A 19,614-nucleotide genomic window follows, 5' to 3' on the forward strand; every position below is an offset into this window, starting at 1 on the left:
TCTTTTTCTTTTTCTTTTTGGTCCTTTCATTTAGAGATTTCTATTGTATAAGTCTGTCAGAGTACATCTATCCCACTGCTTCATGCTTGGGCTTGTGACCTCAATAAATTTCTGAGAAGAATATAGCTCTCCTCTTCAGTAATCACTCTTCCCTCTTTTAGTCAAGTATCATACTCCAATACAATGGGCATGGTTTAATTAAGTCATTTTGACAGCAGAGGGACGGGCACCATTATCCACCGAGCTTTGAACCGTGAGTCACTAGCCCTCGAGGATTTCTCAGTTATCAAACATCAATAAATAATAATAAAAATAAAGAGATAAAGACAGTGAACTTCAGTTATATGTAGATACTAGCATGCTTTCTACAGAAAGAGATAGTTTCATAAAACAACAAAATGCCACTTTTTTGCAAAAACTTTATATTGGAAGAGTGATACTTAAACTAATATTTGTCATTCAAACTCATAAAACAAAAGTAATTGTATATTCGGAAATGTATCATTCAAAGATTTCACAATGACTAAGGAAAACAAAATCATCAAAGTGCAAAATAACAAACATACTAAACAAATAAACAAGAATATAATCTTGGTACTCCATACAAAAATCACAAACAATTCCAATAGATATTCACATTATCTTCACCACAAGTCACATAATTCCAAATCAAACATTTAATACTCATTAGTTGCATAAGTGAGTAGAAAAAGACTGAAACTTCCAAAGAAGCCCACAGGCCTAAGTAATGCTGTGAAAGGCAAATTCTCTGAAAACATAAGATACTTAAATACTAAATAAAAGTATAAGAACATATATTGTAAGCAACTTATCAGCAAAAGAAAGAAAAATGCATACAATCAGTAATTCTTTTTTTGGATTTATTTCACGATCCGAGTTTGAACCAAAAACCAAAAGAAAAAAATTAAACTCTTCATCCGAAACCAAACCAAAAAACCAAAAAATTTTCTTAACCAAAGACAAAAAAAGAAAAAAAAAAAAGGAAAAAAATTCAAAACCATCAAGATGAAGAAAGTATATCATTTACCAGATGAATAGTAAATTGGTCAAGTTTTATGGGAAGGGAACATAGCAATATCAAGTGCAATAACAAAACAGAAAAAAAGGGACCTAAAAAAGAGGACCATAGTTTTTTTGTGATAACCATGTTAGCCGGGTCAGCTTGCACATACCTCCACTAATTACAGGGGTACCTGCTACCAACGAATGGGAAGAAATCACCCAATATTTCTGCCTAAGATTTGAACCTCAAACCTAAAAAAAAGATCATAATTGGACTTTTCTTTCACCATTTTTTTCCAACAGTGGTGCTGGTTATACTTAGTCCAAAACCTTAACTTTACCCAGCATAATCAAGACTTTCTAAACCACATTCTCTTACTCAACCAAAATTCTGGCCAAAAAAAAGGAACAAGTATGAAAAAGATAAAGAAAAAAAAAGGAGACATGCCTGATGAACAAGATGAACAGTGGGTGCCAAGAATACAATAAACTTCTTCTCATCACCAGTCCTCAATGTTTTACTAATTTCTCTGATCATCATCACTGCTATATATGTCTTGCCAGCCCCAGTTTCCAATACACATATAGTGTTCCTCCTCATTGCCACTTCATATACCTCCAACTGGTAACTGAAAAGTAAAAAGCCCCAAACATGCAATTTCATCAAATTTCAACAACTTGTTTTAAAAATATATATATACGAACCCAAAAAATCTTGCATACTCTCTTGGAATAAAATCTTCCTTCTGCTTCTTCTCTACAGCCATTTGTTCAGCTTCATTACATAAGTCTTCAAAGTTTCTCTTCAATGGATTTTCTTTCTTCTTCTCCATTGTTTCCCTTTTGAGTTTTCTCCTCAAATAGAAACTGGAAAGTTACCAATGCCAAGGGCGTGAAGAATCAAGGAGTGAAATTTGTACTCATATTCTGCATTAGAGGAGACTCGGCCCAATAAAACAATTTTTTAAGTTTTTTTGGTTTAAAACTTTTTGAGTTGAGTAAATATGAGTCAATTAATTTATATTCTATATTTTGGAAAAATATACCCTATACTTTACATTATTTAAATTAGTGGCTGGCTGATAATTTAACTTGAACAATTAATATTCTCAAAAATTATAGTACTACTTTTTTTGTTTCATCTTATAAATGATTGTATTTTATAATGCAATATCGAAATATCTTAGTACAATAATAACAATTTAACTGAAAAATGCTAGTATATCATTACTTTTTTACTAAATAAATAAACTTGAATTTTAAAACTGGTATAATTTTATGTAAAATATTTACTACTACTATTAGAATATTGGCTTCTTCTTCTTCTTTTTTTTTTTGTCTAGAATATTGGGGTTAAATATTTGGATCGTTCCGAGTTGCAAAGAATTATAAATTGGGGTAAAGTACACGTGCTTATCATGCTCCAAGCTTTGAAGAAAGGGACCCTTTGGGCTTTGGGAATAATGTGACAGTGTTAAACAATTCCAGTCAAGAGTCAAAACGTGGAAACCACGGACCAATAGAAAATTGCTAGGTAAAGTGAGAGACTCTTTTTCTTTTTTTTCTTTTTTTTTGGGTACTAATATATTGACGTGTAACGGAAAAAAGTAGTTTCTCTCTCGAAGCAAAAGCAGAAGCAGTTTTAACTTTTTTTCTTGTAAAAAATATCCTTAGTAAAATATAATATATAGTAAAATAACCTTACTTATTTTAAACCTAATACTTACAATTAGACATTATATTATTGAACTCTCCTAATGTATTAATATTTCTTTTTATTTTAGGATAGTTTTTTAATATATAGTGACATTTGGGATGAATGTTTTTATATTTTTTAAATAATTTTTTTGATATATTTAAATCATCTTAAAATAATTAAAGTACTTTTTAATTTTATTTTCATGTTTTACTTAAATAAAATAAAAAAATTTAATTATTATCTTTAATAATAAATATTTGAGATTATTTATTTATTCATATAATATTAACTATTAAGTAAATTTTTTCATGTTCTTATTCGTAATTTGATACTTAAAAGTACTTTTTGAAAAACTTGATCAAACATAAATTATTGATAAAAAGTGCTCAGATTGAAAAAGAACTTTTGGAAAAAGATTTTTTCACCTTGGCCAACAGGCTATTTGTTTTGAAGTACAGTACATAGTGAAAAGTGAACAGTTTGAGATTTTTCCGTTTGGTTTTAAATAGTACGAAAATCCTTCTACTTCTCTGTTACTATAGAAATACCCTCATTCTGTTTGAAATTTACACCCTACTCCTTCTTATCTTTTGTGTTAGGGACATGGAGTATATAGGGGAAATATAGGTAAAGACAAATATAATCGTGTTTATATGAAATTTTGCTTAAATTTTAAATTCAAAACATAAAATTATTGGTTAATTGAGTTTAATTCATTTTTAACCATAATACAAGTCTGAAATCTTCTTTATGATTAAAGTCAAGGAACTTAATTTTCTCTATTATCTATTCCCCTAATCAAAAAGATGATAATCCCTCTTCCCTCCAACTGAAAAGACAAAAGCTCTCATTGCTAAATCGTCTCTAGCTTTTATTCTAGGCAATTCTATTATTTGACATAAATATATATATATATATATATATATATATATATATATATATAAAAGGATGGAAAAAGAGTGCTGACTTAGCACTTTGGCCAAAAAAGCTAATTATTTTCTCCTTTTTTTGACTTTTTTCCCTTTATTTCTCCATTTACCTCATCTCATTTTTAATAGCCAAAAGTGGTAGGAGTAACTATTAAAAATGAAACGACACATTTCCAATTCTTATAATGCAATCTTTCTGTTTTCCTTTAAAGCAGTAATTGTTACATGTACCGTTTCATCTACTAATGTGCTACTTTAAAAGAAGAAAAAAACTTAAAAGGACATTTTTTATTATTATGATAACACTTTTTCCTGCTAAATACCTTTCCCTCGGCCCAGCAAATATTTAACGGCAAGATAACTTACTATGACAAGCACCAAATTCACTTATCTTCTCTATCTTTTTGGAGGATTAGGATTATACCAGTTAGCCTAAGATGGTGATCTAGGTGTATCTTTCTTTCAAATGTTGCTCGTAAATCTGTGAAATTCTTCATTATGGTCAGATTTTAATTTCTGGATACGGAATGAACTTTTCTAGCATCTTTTTTTTTCACTTTTTATATGAGTTTATTTTTGGTTGATAAGTTTTGTACTCAATTAATTTCTAAGTCCCTCTGATCGGGTGGGCGCCGGCCGATTTTTCGACCAGATCCCCTAAAAGGAGAACTCTTGAATAGGAAAGAGGGGGAAAACAAGTCCGAGCACTCTTCTCGAATTTTTGGATGTCGTCCCCTATCTTCTAAAGGGGCCCGTCACTTCGTTCGTACCTTCTTGGCTTAGGCTTCCGAAACCGATCGATCTAGCCATGAGCAGGTTGAGCAAGCTCTTAGCTTTCATCATGAGTGAGAGAGGAATTCATGAATAAATCACCCGCCGGAAAGGAATAACCGGAATAACCCTGAACAAATAGGAGGCGTGGGCCAAGTTTCATTCTTTTAGTAGTATGTTATTTCTTTTTCCATTAAATCGCCATCCATCTTTATCTATTGGCAATTGTAATTGATGACTTGCGCTAAAATATGTTCACCTGTAGTAGTTGGAGTCTTGGAAGAAAGGAGAACCGTTAATCATCTTTAAATTGGAAGACAATCAGTATTCAACAAGGAAATTAGTGACGAAGAAGATGATGCATACAAGAAACCATAAAAAGGGTTATTTTTAGACTGTTGAATTCAAGGTAATCCTCTTCATGTCTGTGTAGCAGGACCGTAAGAGTATGTTTTATGAGAGGTCACGTACTTAGAATAAGTAATTGTCTTTTTTGTTTTCTTTTTTCTTTTATTTTCATTTTATTTTATGAGAAATTTCCTTTTTGTTTGGTTACTTATCTTTGTCTGTGGGTTTGCAAAATTCTGACTACTCCATTGAGTAGATAATTTGTTTGGTTCTATGAATCTATTTGGGGGAGGGGTGGCGGTAATTTTTTTATTTTCTTCCTCAAGTAGGTTTTCTAAAAAATATATACTTTTCTTAACTAGGTTTAATTTAATTTTGTTTCGTTCACTTTTATTAGAGAAGAAAATGGAAATGATTACTTATTTTTGCCTAAAATGATTTTTATTTTAATTTTAGTGTGTTTAAGCAAATCTATTAGATTGGTGAAGTACTTGTGAAGAAAATGGACATGAGAAAATATTCCCAAGTTTAGTGAGGTTAAATTATTTACCATTTTTTAAAATTTCTTCTCTTTTCTTCAATTCTTTTTGCTTTTTGGGTTGAAATGAAATGGGAATTGTGTTTGGGAATTAGTTAATATAAAAACATCAAATTATTTTGTCATCTTAGAAATCAAGAAATGAGGTGGAGTTACATATATAGTTTTGAGATGAAATTTAAAGTAATTTGAGAATAATTTTTTTCCCTGGATAGTTCATCTTCGAAAAATGAAAAATATCTCGACAGATTTTGCTGAATATAAGGTACCTTAATTTAGATGGAAATTAAGTTTGCTTCATACTGACTGTTTATATGCCCTTGGCTTTGGTTCCTTCTTCGTCCATTCTCTTAGACGAGAATTAATTTGATTGGTGGTTAGTGGGAATATAATAAGTTATCAAAGATAGAAATGATAAAGAATATTGCCTCAATAGTATAGAAATTAGTTGATTATTACTTCATTTCCATTATTTCACTAACATCTACATAAGAGAAGGTTTGTTTATAGTTTTTGAGAAATAACGTCATTATGTCCGTATATATATTTGGTCGAGACATAATCACTTTAGAGGGAAAAAATTAAACCTTAATAGTTTGGCTTGTGTTAGAGGTGAAATTCGCAAATACTAATATGGATATAGTTTTCTAAAATGGTTTTAGAGAACTTAATTTGTAATAAATGGTTATAGAAATTAAAATTAACTAAGAATGCGGCTAATGATAACAAGGACAAAATTATTCCAAGACATATGCTAATAACTATGAAAAAGAGTGATGAACCGAAAAAGCTTTTTGCTATTATATTGTTACGGTTGCATATCGTACTATTCATCCAAATATCAATCCCATTTGATGCCCAAGAAGACTTTCTTGTGACAATCAAAATATTAGTAATATTTATTATGAATGAATTAACCGAAATGTAGGCTGCTTACAAGTATTTTGTTTTTCAATATCAAAGATACTGGATTGCTTATCATTTCATAGATTGATATTTTTTTACAATCGCGCGAAGTGCATACATATTCACTAGTTGGGGGATAATCTTAGTTTAGAGATGATGACCAAGCTTAAATCAAAAGTTTGCTTGATTCATTTGATATCAATAGAGTGCATACTACATTTCAATTTAATTTACTTTTCAACAATAAATAAGAAAAATAAAATTTAAATTGGACTTGCCATGAATTTGCGTTCATTACATTGACCTTCGAGAGAATTAGAAAATTACCATTTAAACTGAATCACAAGGGATGTGATTCTCCTATTGACAAGAGTGTTAGCCTGCGGAGTTGGTAGTTTGCTAGTGTTGGTGATAAAATGGCATGTGTTTTCTTTTCAAATAATGATAAACAGAATAAATAAATTATTACAAATAACATAAAATAACGGAGGTAAAATTAATATCGTAAATCACGTAAAAAGTTAGTGTTACGAAGTAACTCTAAAATTATCCCTAGAATAAAATAATAGGCATGAACATTAAACATTTGCATCCCACAAAACTTGAACAGCTTAGTAGAGTTGGGACACCATACGTTTCGCAACAGAGAGAATTTGCACCAATTTCAACCATCCATATGGAACTATCTCCGTTGTTGTAAAAGGCAAAGTTTCAACACAAGCTTCCAAGAACATTGAATGTGAAAAGCAACGAATCAGGGGCATTCATTGGCACAATATGCCGTAATAGTGATGCAATATCTCTGTACTTGCACATTTCATAAAACTAACTTTTCTTGGAACATGGGATTATGAAAGAATGGCCATTGAAAGCTCAATTTATGAAGCAGTGAAAAAGGGTCGTTGCATCTTGTTAGTCTTTGGCCAAATTCATGTACAGTTTGATGATCGACGGAGATCTTTTCCTCTAAAGCATAACTACAATCTGCACATAAACCAAAGATGACTCTAGCTAACGAGTATTGACTTTCCATACTAAAGTGCCAAACAAATGAATGCCCGCATAGCATGATATACGATCTTTAATTTTGAGGTTCTAATGTCATTGTTCCACCGCGCAACACATGCTTTTGTAAAGTATAGTCTTAGACATTAAAACTTGCGGCTAATGAAATATAATTTCATACTAGTAAGCAATATTGGAAAACATTTCATCGGTGGTCATTTTAGTGAAAGATCATTGCATAAAGGTCACTTAAAAATCATTTCACTTTTGCCCGATTAACTGAAGAATAGAACTAGCCGAAAGGTAACTTTTCTCTCACCTAAAAGCTTGCCGAGTCAAATGTAAATTAACCTATTTTAAAAAACGGGTCACAAGGTCAGGTCTATAATATGGATATGAAATAGGTTAATTACATTAGAGTTGTTTTATTAAACATATTACGTGATTTGGAGAGTCACACCAGCTTTTAGGTGAAGAAAAGTTACCTTCCAATCAACTTTATTTTTAACTACGTGACGGAAAATAGAAAAGTCTCTTTTGTGCAAATTTGCATCTGAATAACCACTTCCCCAACAAAATTAATAATTTTGTAAGCACGGATAGGCAGAAGGCAAATCTCTTCCTAATCACCTCATCCACTAGAATTTTTCTATGCTACAGTTTCCATCACTAGGTAGGAGTTTACCTTTCCATGAACTAGTACGTGTTCGAATTTTTTCGGTCGTATCATACACAATGAGTTCTCTTCTTCCATGGTAGATTAGATAACTTATTAATTGAAAGGTAAACCTTCAACCTCATTGCAATATAAACTTTATGATGAATGTATTTTGGTTCTTTCATTACAATTCACTAAGTGACTCGAAGCTAATTCATAGGAGTGACTCAAGGCGACTCAATATAATTGTGTCATAAGCATAGGCAAAGTTCGTATTATAAAAGGGCGTCTTTTAAATGTAGACTTTCACATATTTCTTATCAGCACCCTCTTTGTAATGCTCGTGAAAGGGACTCCGACACCTTTCTCTTACGCATTGTGACACTCTCTCTCCAGATGGTATCACAATATGGAAGATCAGAAGAACTTTATCTTCTCTCTAGCATCATTTGGATGTTCATTCTGGTCTACTTTCTCTCAAGTCATACATATTCCCCTTCTACACTCCATAAAATACTTCAACATATAGAAGGTATTTTGAGGCTATCCGATCCACTCCCACAACTCTCCAAGCTCTTCTTCAGGCTTTCAGCACCTATCTTCACAATAATGGTGCCTTTCATCTATGGTAACCCTACAATTACTACTGCTAAGTTATTTATCTGGGTTCAGGATAAATCTCTGCACGCCAATGGTGTCAAATGATTTTATCATGTTGATGAGGTGATAAGTCTGAAGATCTCAACTTTCAACATGGCTCAAAGTCTTATGACGTATTTAATATCTGATATCCTACTATATTGCTAATCCTGTAGAACAATCTGTACAAAGAGAGAAGATCTTACACAACATAAGAAAAGTTGGAAAAGGTTCTTACCCTAGACAATCTCTTCAGGACGCTTCTTTAGATCTCTATCTCCCGATCAGTGATTGTGGACATCTAGTTCAACACCCCCGAGTAATCATTTAGCCTTAGCCTTTTCGGCCTCGCAAACGGGCCAACAAAATCATGGTAATCTTCCAACAATCATACTCAAAAGTGTTGGTACACTCTAACTGGTATAGCATGGCCATCTAGCGCTAATGTTACTCAACCACCATCAACAACAAAAATGTGCCTCAATCTGATATTGGAGGATAGTGACGATACACTTGCCCAGAAATTTGAGGCGTTTCTAATATTGCAATCGGAAAGCCACCACATCCATGATATCTTCACTGCCTTTATATGATTATATCACAATCAATGTCCACATGGGTGTTCCATTAGAAATTTAGAATGCTTCTCATGGTGCATGAATGAAGCTGTAAAAAAGCATGTATGAGGTGGTCGAACACGGATTTGCCAGCTGCCTGTGATAGGAAAAAGAAAACTTAATTAGATAGCTCTTGCAAAGCAACTCCCACTAGATTAAGAAAACTTTTCTCCTTTTGATCTAGTTGTCTTACTCGTGGGCCCTGTAAATGGAAGGGAACCTCCTGGATTCAATAGGAAAGGCAAAAAGCATCGGAGGCAAACTCATCATGCATAAGGATAGTCCTTATCAGGTAACTCTGAACTCTTCTGTTGCCCCCATTTTGATCTCTAAGAGCATTGGGAGGTATTATGCTTTTTTTTGTAGAGCAAGGAGATAAATGTCCAATACTCATGATGGGGAAGGGTTATTCCCAACAAAAATAAATAAATAAAATTGTCTTTTCTTGTATAACAACTGAAGAGCAACACCTAGGTGTTACACTAACTTCCAGCTATGCTATTGTCTCTCAGTTTTTTCAGTTAAGCACGGAATATAGATGATTTTCTTTTCTCTAGTTTCAGTCAAACGAAATTGTTTAGCTAATGTTCCTTGTTCTTAAAACCAAGCATACTCTTTCGGAATTGAAGAAAACCGCAAACTCTCGATTAACCTACATAGTACAAGGTAGAACGTCGTATTCATCTCAGCTTATTTTTCCTTCTGTTAGCACACTTCTCTTCCAATTAATACGATGACTTTCAAATCGTCAATTCATGCTGACAGCAAGAGTTTTGGTTCCAAATACATGAAGTTACAAAATTATCCTGTTGATACATGCTTTAACCAATAGACCCCGGAATCGTTGTTCGATCTAGTGAACAATTCTGTATCAAGAGCTAAAGTCTACTCTTATAAGTAGCTGCAAGGAGGCAAATAATCACTCACCAAGGGCATATTTACGTAAAATACTGGTTCTTAGCAACAATATTGAAGAGGATCTTCAATATCAGAGCTTTCAAGAGCAGTGATGTGTTTCCTAAATGAATAAGCTGCTTCTTCCTTGTGGTCCAGCTTCCCCAGCTTGTCATATACAATGGCCATCAAGTAAAAAGCTTCTGCTGCCAATTTGTGATACTGCATAAGAAAATTCATTGTCATGTCAGAAATTTATCTTTGCTTTTATTGGGGGGCAGTGGAGGGACAGGCTTGCTGAAATTGTGAGCCAAGCGAAGGCATGTCCCCCTTTACCAGAAAACAGAAACAGTTCAGTGCTCACAAGTGGGAATTGAATTCATTGTGGAGATAGTTATGTTCCTCTATTATGGTAGTCTTTTTTTTTAATTGAAAGCCATCAGCCAGGGAAAGGATCCGGAGGTGTTGGGGGTTTGGCTTGACCCCTACCATGTATATAGAAGGTAAAGATGACAAAAGAGAAGGGGGCCCATATACCTGACCTTCCATATGCACTGGACTGCAGCTGAAACAGCCTTCAAAAAACTCATGAAAGAGCTAATCATATGCAGCTTCTCTTCCATGAGGAAAGAAAATACATTAACTTACAAAAAAGTGGCTTTGTCAAATCTACTTCTTATGCTAGGCAACTGTCATTTATCCACGTGAAAAGGACCCTTAGCTTCTCTAGGCAATTGCTGGAATGTGTAGTAGTATGAGGCTATGAGCTATTGCCACTGTTTGCAGCTTTTTTGGCAAGAAGATCAGCCACCTGATTGGCTTCTCTATAGTAATGAGTAATTTGAACTTCTGCCTGGTCTAGAATCTATTATGGTAGCCAATCAAACTTAAGTATGCCGAGAACTAGATTCTTCAAGCACTAAAGTAGGCTGGGAACTAGTTCTTCAAGCATGATTTACAATTCTGACCTGACGTGTTGACCTTAAAATGATAAAATTAAAAAAAAATGTTGCAACGTCACCTATTTGAATCACAAAGAAAGTTCAGTTGAGCTGATCATGTGCCAATTCCAAATTGTTTTCGCTATTTCTCAAAAAATCAAGTCAAAGCTAAGATGAATAGGTTAAAAAAATATGTAAAACATGCTCAAAAACATTGCTCTACAAGATTGCCTTCGGGCGAGCATGAAGTTAGGAGCTCACCACAACAAAGCTTTTAACCTAATCTTTCTTTTATTGTTAGGCGAGGCTGATCATATTCAAATATGATAGCAGAAAAGCCAAGGAACTCCTATTGTTTACTATCTGGTGAGAATTAACAGTACAGAAATCCAGAATATAGCCAAGACAAATATGCCCAAATGACGCACTAGTTCATCTAGACTGGCAATACCTATTAAGGCAAAAAAATTAGAACCTGGCGCGGCATTAAAACTGGAAGCAATCACGTGATTAGCAATCTCGTAGCACTCATCATTTCAGCCACCTATTTTAATTCTATGTATTACAAAATTAAGCTTGGATATCTCAACTGTATACATTTAGGCACAATAATCACCTCTAATTCCGTTTCACCCTCATCTTTCTCATGTAACTACACTGGTAGTGCTTATACTATGTCTTACTTCTACTTATCTTAAAATCTTTTATTCTCTAGAGTATCTCTCCATGGTTCCTACTTCTGGTTGACGCCTAGAGAATTAATGGAAGAAAATATGATAATTTACAATGGAACTGGATGCAAAATGCCAAATCTAGTGCTACACAAACAACATTAGCTACTCTACGTTCACGAGAATTGATGAAATAAGAGTAAATTTTGCAGATTAAACATCTCCGGAGACCATTATTTTATCGAATTCAGCTAACAAATAGAAGCTGGAGTCCGAAAAGTATTCTGCAAGGCCCAGAATGGAACACGGATATTACTTTTCTAAGATTTGGAACAACAAAACAAGTATGATGGAAAAGAAAATAAGGTGGATCGGGGAGGGAAAAACTTAGTATACAACAACAAAAAACCCAGTAGTTTCCCACAAGTGGGGTTTGGGAAGGGTAAGATGTACGCAGCCTTACCCCTATCCCTGGAAGGGCAGAGAGGCTGTTTCCAATAGACCCTCGGCTAGAGAACGACTGAAAAAGAAAAGATAATTGCAAGAAGTAGGAATAATAGCAAGATGAAATAAGATCGAATCCAAGAATGCAGTCAAACTCTAGGTAGTAATAGCCATCTATGAATAAAAGATATCATACTAACACTAATGCTAGCGAACTGAGTAAGACAAAGAGAAACAATCGACTACCTACGAACCTTCTACCCTAATCTTTGACCTCCACACCCTCCTGTCTAGGGACATGTCCTCAGTCAGCTCCAACTGCGCCATGTCCCGCCTAATAACCTCCCCCCAAGACTTCTTAGGCCTACCTCTACCCCTCCTGCTGCCCACCGAGGCTAACCGCTCACACCTTCTAACTGGGGCTTCTATACTTCTCCTCTTAACATGCCTGAACCATCTCAATCTCGCCTCCCGCATCTTATCCTCCACAGGGGCCACTCCTACCTTTTCCCGAATAACTTCATTTCTAATCTTATCCAACCGGGTATGCCCACACATCCACCTCAACATCCTCATCTCAGCTACTTTTAGCTTCTGGGTATGAGAGTTCTTGACCGGCCAACACTCTGCTCCATACAACATAGTCGGTCTAACTATAACCTTGTAGAACTTACCTTTAAGTCTCAGCGGCACATTCTTATCATACAAGACACCGGATGCAAGCCTCCACTTCATCCATCCTGCTCCGAAACGATTTGTGACATCTTCATTAATCTCCATGTTACCTTGTATTATAGATCCGAGATACTTGAAACTACCTCTCTTGGGGATGACTTGCGTATCAAGCTTCACTTCCATATCTCTTTCCTGGGTACCGTTGCTAAACTTGCACTCCATGTATTCCGTCTCGGTCCTGCTCAACTTGAAACCCTTAGAGTCTAAAGTCTGCCTCCAAATCTCCAGCCTCTTGTTAACACCACCCCGCGTCTCGTCAATTAAAACTATGTCATCAGCAAATAACATACACCATGGCACCTCACCTTGAATGTGTCTCGTCAATGCGTCCATCGCCAAGGAAAATAAGAATGGACTAAGAGCTGATCCCTGGTGCAACCCCATCATAATCGGAAAGTGTTCCGAGTCTCCTCACGCTGCTCTAACCCGAGGCTTAGCTTTATTATACATGTCTTTAATCACCCTAATGTAGGCTACTGGGACCCTTTTAGCCTCCAAGCATCACCAGAGCACCTCTCTCGGGACTTTGTCATATGCTTTCTCTAGGTCAATGAACATCATGTGCAAGTCCTTCTTCATCTCCCTATACCGCTCCACCAATCTCCTCACAATGTGAATGGCTTCCATAGTCGAACGCCTCGGCATGAAACCGAACTGGTTCTCAGAAATGGACACACTGGTCCTCACCCTCACTTCAACCACCCTCTCCCAAACTTTCATAGTATGGCTTAGCAGCTTAATCCCCCTATAATTATTGCAACTTTGGATATCGCCCTTGTTTTTATACAGAGGAATCATCGTACTCCACCTCCATTCATCGGGTCTTTTTCGTCCTAAAAATGACGTTGAACAGCCTAGTGAGCCATTCCAAACCTGCCCTACCCGCATTCTTCCAAAATTCCACAGGTATTTCATCTGGCCCGGTAGCTCTACCCCTGTGCATCTTACGCATAGCCCCCTCAACCTCCTCTACTCTTATGCGCCTATAATACCCGAAATCCCGGCGCATCTCGGAGTGCTCCAAGTCGCCCAGCACAATGTCCCTGTCACCCTCTTCGTTCAGGAGTTTATGGAAATATGCCTGCCATTTTCGTCTAATCTGAGCCTCTTCCATCAAAACTCTACCTTCCTCATCTTTGATACACTTAACTTGATCCAGATCACGGGCCTTCCTCTCTCTCACCTTGGCTAGCCTGTATAGCTTCTTGTCCCCACCTTTGGCCTCAAGCTCTTCATACAAACGCCCAAACGCCGCCGTTTTAGCCGCAGGGAAAAACTCAGTATATTTTAAGGAAAATACTTTCTTTGAAGAGTGTCGGGAAAATGGAGAAAGTTAATTCACATACTTTAATCTTTTTCTCTTTTACTTCACCTGACTCAATTGGTTCTCAATTCTGAAGAGCATTTAGTTCACCTAATTGAACCCTAATCTTATAGAATTGCTTCTTTTCGGCCTCAACCCTTTCATTTCTTTCCATTAATCTCACGTAATTGGTAATTACAGTTTACAGAATTGTACCTTTCTTTACTTTCCCTTTTTAATTCTCCTTCACCTCACTCAAATGATAATTTTAGATAGTTATGCCTTCGTGTTTCTCATTTACATTCTACTTTTAACATGTTTTTATTTCGTATAGCAGGCTTACACCTATTTGTCCATATATACGAACACAAAAAAACCTCACCCACACACACTTGCTTAGAGTTAAGGCTTTTTGACAGGGTAAAGAGGAAGAACATAGAATTTAAGAAAGAAAGATGAATTTCATGGAATACAACTTTTGTATTTTCTAGATATTATTTCACTTAGCTATTGATGTATATCATTTCCCACAACGTAATCCAATGTACTTTTAGCATATTAATACACAATGAAGAATTTCAAATTTCTTGGAACTAAAACTGAAGTCTTTTAACTAGAGTATAAATGTCATTGATTTGAATACTAAATTGTCCATATTGACTAACCTCTAGAAGTTCCAGGTCTTCGGAAGCCTGCCTCAACGGTTCAAGTACCATCTCTGGTTCTTCAGATACTGAGAACAATAAGTAACACTAAGCACAGGTTGAAAGCTCAAGAATTTAAGAAGACAGCGCAACAAGAAAATTCAGCAGTTAGTTAATTTTCAATTTCTAAATGACTTGTATGTCTCTGTGTGTGCATTAATGGGAGGTAGAGTCTCAAGTGAGGTACAGGGCAGGATGATGTAAATCTTGCAAGGAAGGCCACATAAGACTTCATAAGACTTTATTGATACACTTATACCAGCTAAATCCCAAAAGATATTATTTTCAATTTAGGTTATAATTGTTCTCAAGTGGAACTAGTTTGTCCTTGTCATTTATATTTGACTCAAATATGGTAAATCATACTCAAAGAGCGACAAATTAATCATAAAAAATCTCAAGGTCAAAGGATATATGAACCATGGGAGGTGGGAATGGAGGGCAGCTTGATTGGGAAAGGTAGATGGCAAGTCATGGCTGGAGATGAGGCGAACTATTGGAGTGATGGGCAGGTTCTCCAGTTCCATTTTGATTCATAAAATCGTAGGCATTCACAAGAGCTATAAGCCTATAATAGCTAAAAAAGAGTCCTTACGCAAAAAAACTGCCCAAATTTCTCTTAATCCTCTGATTCTCACTTATGATGGACCATGTAATCCATTGCTTAAAAACGTAGTTTGCAAAATGTGGAGGCATTTGCATCATTTGGGTGACATGGACAAGAATTATATATGAGGTTGAAAACACAGGATGTAGTTAAAACTCAAAAATGAGATCTGATTAGAGCACAAGCTAATGAAAAATCATGTTTACAGTAAGTATAGCAAACAGGTGGAGCATTAAAATTCCGATAAGGCACCTGAAAAGCTCGAGTCAGCAAGATAGCATTTTGCTTCAGTGATAAAGGCCCGAGCACGAAGCTCCAAACCACCGTGACCAAGAAGTACAGGAAATGCCCCATGTATGAGAGCCAAAGCTCTTTTTGCATGACTTGATCCAAGTGAGAGCCAAAGCTCCGCCAGCGTCAGCGTAGCAGATGCTTTGAGAAGGTCTAAGTTGAATGATTTACAAAAGGAAAGGCTTGCCAACGCGTACGGAATACCTAAAACAGCATTTCCTGATCTCTGAAATGGATGAACATAGTTATATTACATCTTGATCATGTCAGAGAAAGAAAAGAGTGTGGGGCTCAGTAGTTCAAATTTTAGAAATCCAATGGTGAAGATGTATAAGCGGTAAAAGAAGTTCCATTTCTTCTGACGAGGTGATATTTTTTATAAGAAAGTACTTGCCTGTGAGCAAAAATATCGATTAACATTAAATCAATACCTTGTGTATCTCTGCAAGTAAAAGAAGAACAGTGGCATTCTCGACTTGTAAACTGAATTTGTAGCACATACAGAAGAGAGAGTGTGCGATAGCTGCTGCCTGGAAGAATCATATGCACAAGAATGGAAATTAAGAAATTCTTTAGATGCTTATTGCTTTTGGCCTCTGTCACTGTTCAAACTAGAGCAAATTATTGCCTATAGCTTAGAAAATCAGAAAAGGATGAAAAATACTTTAGCACCACAGCACAATATCAAGTTATCAGATGTAAGAGAAACAAAATTTGTGAGAACTTGGGGAAAAGAGATTCAGAGTGGTAAACAAATTTGATATTCAAATATTTTCTTTTTGGTAGGTGATATTCCAATATCTTAAGGTAACAGCTCATTCAGAATAGTCTTGCAGAATGATCATTATCACCACATTGGCTGCAAGACCAAAGAGTAGAGTCGATGTGGTTAAAATCCTCGGCATCACAAGCACAGGCAAACCTGTAAGTGAACTATTCATACTCAGTTTGCAAGTATGCTTTGCACAGAATCAAGCATGATCAAATATTACTAGACTTTAGAACCAGGACCAGACTTGCTGGTGCTGCCACTTTGAACCAGACCATAGCCTCGTGATTTTCATGTCCATTATCATGAGAAAAAACTGCTCATTCCAGAAAACCATGCAAGTTTTCGAGAAAATTGAAGGCCTTGAGGACAATGAAAATGATCTATCAGTACTAATACAAGCAATGAACTAAAGAAAAAACATGATCATCAGCACAACAGTATAATGATTCACTTAGAAGAACAGCCAAAGCCTTAAAAGTGAATATATTTATGCAAATAGAAGAGGGAAAAGCAGAAAGAAAAACAAGAAAACTTAAATCTTTTCCTGACCAAAGAGCAAGCAACAAAGGTATCCAATTTTCTATCACAAGTGTATTTGAAAATCACCAGTTTAGGATGTAATTGACCATATTCCTTTCCATTATTCATTCACCTTTTCTTGGGAGCAAGTGGGCACATTCTTCTTTTGATTAGAAATGATAGTACATGAGCAAAAAAATAATCAATTACATTCTTGCATCATATCATTTGTTCAAAGTTCAAAAAGAGAAGTAGAAACTATTAAGTTAGCAGGTCATGTAGTTATAAGCACAAGTTCACCACCCAACATATACCTTACTGAATCAACTCGAAAGAGATCTAACTAAAGGAAAGCAGACTACCTGGCTAAATTGGTTCGCTGCAATTAGTATTCGTGCATGGCGGAGGCTAGCTTCAACTTTTATCTCTATATCTACACCAGTTACTGAAGAGGCTAAAACACCTAGCTCATCACACAACTGTTGAGCAAGTTTTAAATTTCCCCTGAGAGGCAACTAATATCCAATCAGACAAGCAAAGGGAAGTTTAAAACCAAGTAAGAATAATTTTATGCAACTTGATTAGGATTAGAGAAGTCTCCTTACGTATGTAAAGCATGATCATGGAGCAACTGTAGTTTTACAAGCTGAATTTGTGACTTTGAAACAGATAAAAACTTCTCCTCCGCAAGTTTCATTGCAGCAAAAGCTTCTGAAGGCGCACAAAAGAAGCCATTATTGAGTATAAGCAAAAAACAAAAATAAATTAAAACTATAATATCAAGTCACTTTTCCACTTTGCTTTCCTTGTATTTTCTGAGGGACGTAGGGGAAGAGAATAAGTTTTTTTTAACAGAGAAAGGAAAGAAATAGATCTGCCTTCCTAAGAAATAGATCTGCCCTCCTACTCTCACATATGTATAAATGAAGTATGAAGGATTATATACTAATTTGGGCACGGTAAACTAAAACCTGGCATAAGACTGAAGACAATTATGGATCCCTACCAACTGATGAGATTGTCTAGAATTTACCGGCAAACACTTTGGCCATAACTCAGTAGCCTATCATGATCTATTCAAGTTCATCTGTTTCTACCTTCTCCCGACCGGATTGCACAGCAATGTTCTTCTCTACAAGAAAAGGCTAATTAGTTCTGAAGCTTTTTCCCGCACTACTGCCAAAATGCTTATTGTAACATGAACTGGTATGAGGTAGCCTAGTATTTACCGGAGACCACTTTGGCCACAACTCATTAGCCTATCACAATCATATTTCCATTTGACCTACTTCTATCTTTCTTTTTTTGAAAAAGAAAGATTAACCTACTTCTATCTTTCTTCCGACTAAATTACACGTAAATGTTATTCATCTCTAGAAGAGAAGGCTAATCAGTTCTGCACTTTCCTGCATTTCTGCCAAAACACCATTTTTTAGTTTTTTACTTGAACAGACATGTTTGTCAGAAGGCTGTGTTCAGTTCTTACCAAGTCCTCCGGTAAGTCTTCAAAGATTTGTGTCCCACATTGGTTGAGGGAATAGGCTCAAGGCCCACAGTCATTACCATGTCTCCTTGTATGATTTTAGGCAGTCTTCACCACATGAGCTAACTTTTGGGATTGAGTTAGGCCCAAGGTCCATTTTCTTAACATGGTATCATATTCAAGCTCATACCTATTCTAGGTTTACCCAATGTTGGGCTCCTATTATATGCTTGTTCACAGTACACATGTCTAGTTGTAGTCGTGTTGGGGGAGGGATTGTTAGAGTGTCCAAAATTGGTTGAGGGAATGGTTTGCTATGTTACTCGGACTCTTCAAAAATGTTGTTGGGTGCGTGTCGGATCCTCCAAATTTAGTGCATTTTTGGAGGATCCGACACGGGTGCGGCAACACTTTTGGAGAGTCCGAGCAACATAGATGGTTTGTGGTCTTCTTATATGGTCTTGGGTCTAATGAGCTAGCTTTTGGAGTTAAGTTAGGCCTGGTCCATTTTCTTGACAGCTACTTTAGGACCAAAGAAAAATCTCCGGGGCACACAGAAAAATTGCACAGGGTCAAAAGTCAAAACACAGTAGTGATACCAAATGGAAATTATGTCTAAAAGCAAGCAACATTTCAATCAGTATGGGTTTACCTTATGGGTGATCAAGAAAAGAATGTAATTCCATTGAATAAGCAAAAGAAATCAAGTAAACAATGCATCAGCAAATAACTTAAGTATAGCATCGCTCTACTACTATCATCTATGCACCATAATGACATGAGCCAACAGATACATGCACAACTACTGTGTAGCTATGCCAATTCAAGAATACTTATGAAGTACTAAAATATTTTGAGCAAACCTTTGTATCCTTTAAATACTGCTAGATGCTGGATAAGTTTTCCATATGCTAATGCCACATCATCCAAACTGCATGCAGAAAAGAAAGCAAATTTCAGTCGACAAATATTGAGGCACAGTTTCAAACAGCTCAACTACTTAAAAATTCATACAAGTATTACCTCAATGAGTCAGCAAAGCATGTCGCATAAAGCAGCGCATTCATTCGAGCAAGAGGTGCACTAAATTAGCATACAAAAAGAGAAGAAAATCAGT

The 19,614-nt window shown here is 35.7% G+C and overlaps 2 protein-coding genes across 5 annotated transcripts in view; both read right to left on the reverse strand.

The window, feature by feature from the left end:
* Positions 1–1,965, reverse strand: part of LOC104086376 (endoribonuclease Dicer homolog 3a) — a 45,382-nt gene extending 43,417 nt beyond the window's left edge. For all 3 annotated transcript variants that reach the window (XM_070182491.1, XM_070182492.1, XM_009590630.4), the window contains exons 1-2: positions 1,747–1,965; positions 1,472–1,652 (exon numbers count right to left, since the gene is read on the reverse strand). In XM_070182491.1, the coding sequence (XP_070038592.1) occupies positions 1,472–1,652; positions 1,747–1,856 (291 nt within the window). In that variant the 5' untranslated portion in view covers positions 1,857–1,965. The remainder of the gene's footprint in view (positions 1–1,471; positions 1,653–1,746) is intronic.
* A 4,660-nt stretch (positions 1,966–6,625) lies between these two features.
* The window catches only part of LOC104086393 (anaphase-promoting complex subunit 5), a 34,026-nt gene continuing 21,037 nt past the window's right edge, over positions 6,626–19,614 (reverse strand). The window contains exons 13-22 of one of the 2 annotated variants that reach the window (XR_011410443.1): positions 19,521–19,580; positions 19,361–19,428; positions 17,620–17,725; positions 17,377–17,518; positions 16,155–16,253; positions 15,685–15,949; positions 14,787–14,854; positions 10,061–10,249; positions 8,755–9,230; positions 6,626–7,198 (exon numbers count right to left, since the gene is read on the reverse strand). Coding sequence is in view for 1 of the 2 variants with exons in the window: in XM_009590639.4 (XP_009588934.1) it covers positions 10,091–10,249; positions 14,787–14,854; positions 15,685–15,949; positions 16,155–16,253; positions 17,377–17,518; positions 17,620–17,725; positions 19,361–19,428; positions 19,521–19,580 (967 nt within the window). In the remaining variant the exon portion in view is untranslated. Of the gene's footprint in view, positions 7,199–8,047; positions 9,231–10,060; positions 10,250–14,786; positions 14,855–15,684; positions 15,950–16,154; positions 16,254–17,376; positions 17,519–17,619; positions 17,726–19,360; positions 19,429–19,520; positions 19,581–19,614 lie in introns of those variants that run through there. The other variant, XM_009590639.4, reaches the window with a different exon arrangement.

This window comes from Nicotiana tomentosiformis, chromosome 8 (genome assembly GCF_000390325.3).
Source record: "Nicotiana tomentosiformis chromosome 8, ASM39032v3, whole genome shotgun sequence".
Classification (NCBI taxonomy): Eukaryota; Viridiplantae; Streptophyta; class Magnoliopsida; order Solanales; family Solanaceae; genus Nicotiana; species Nicotiana tomentosiformis.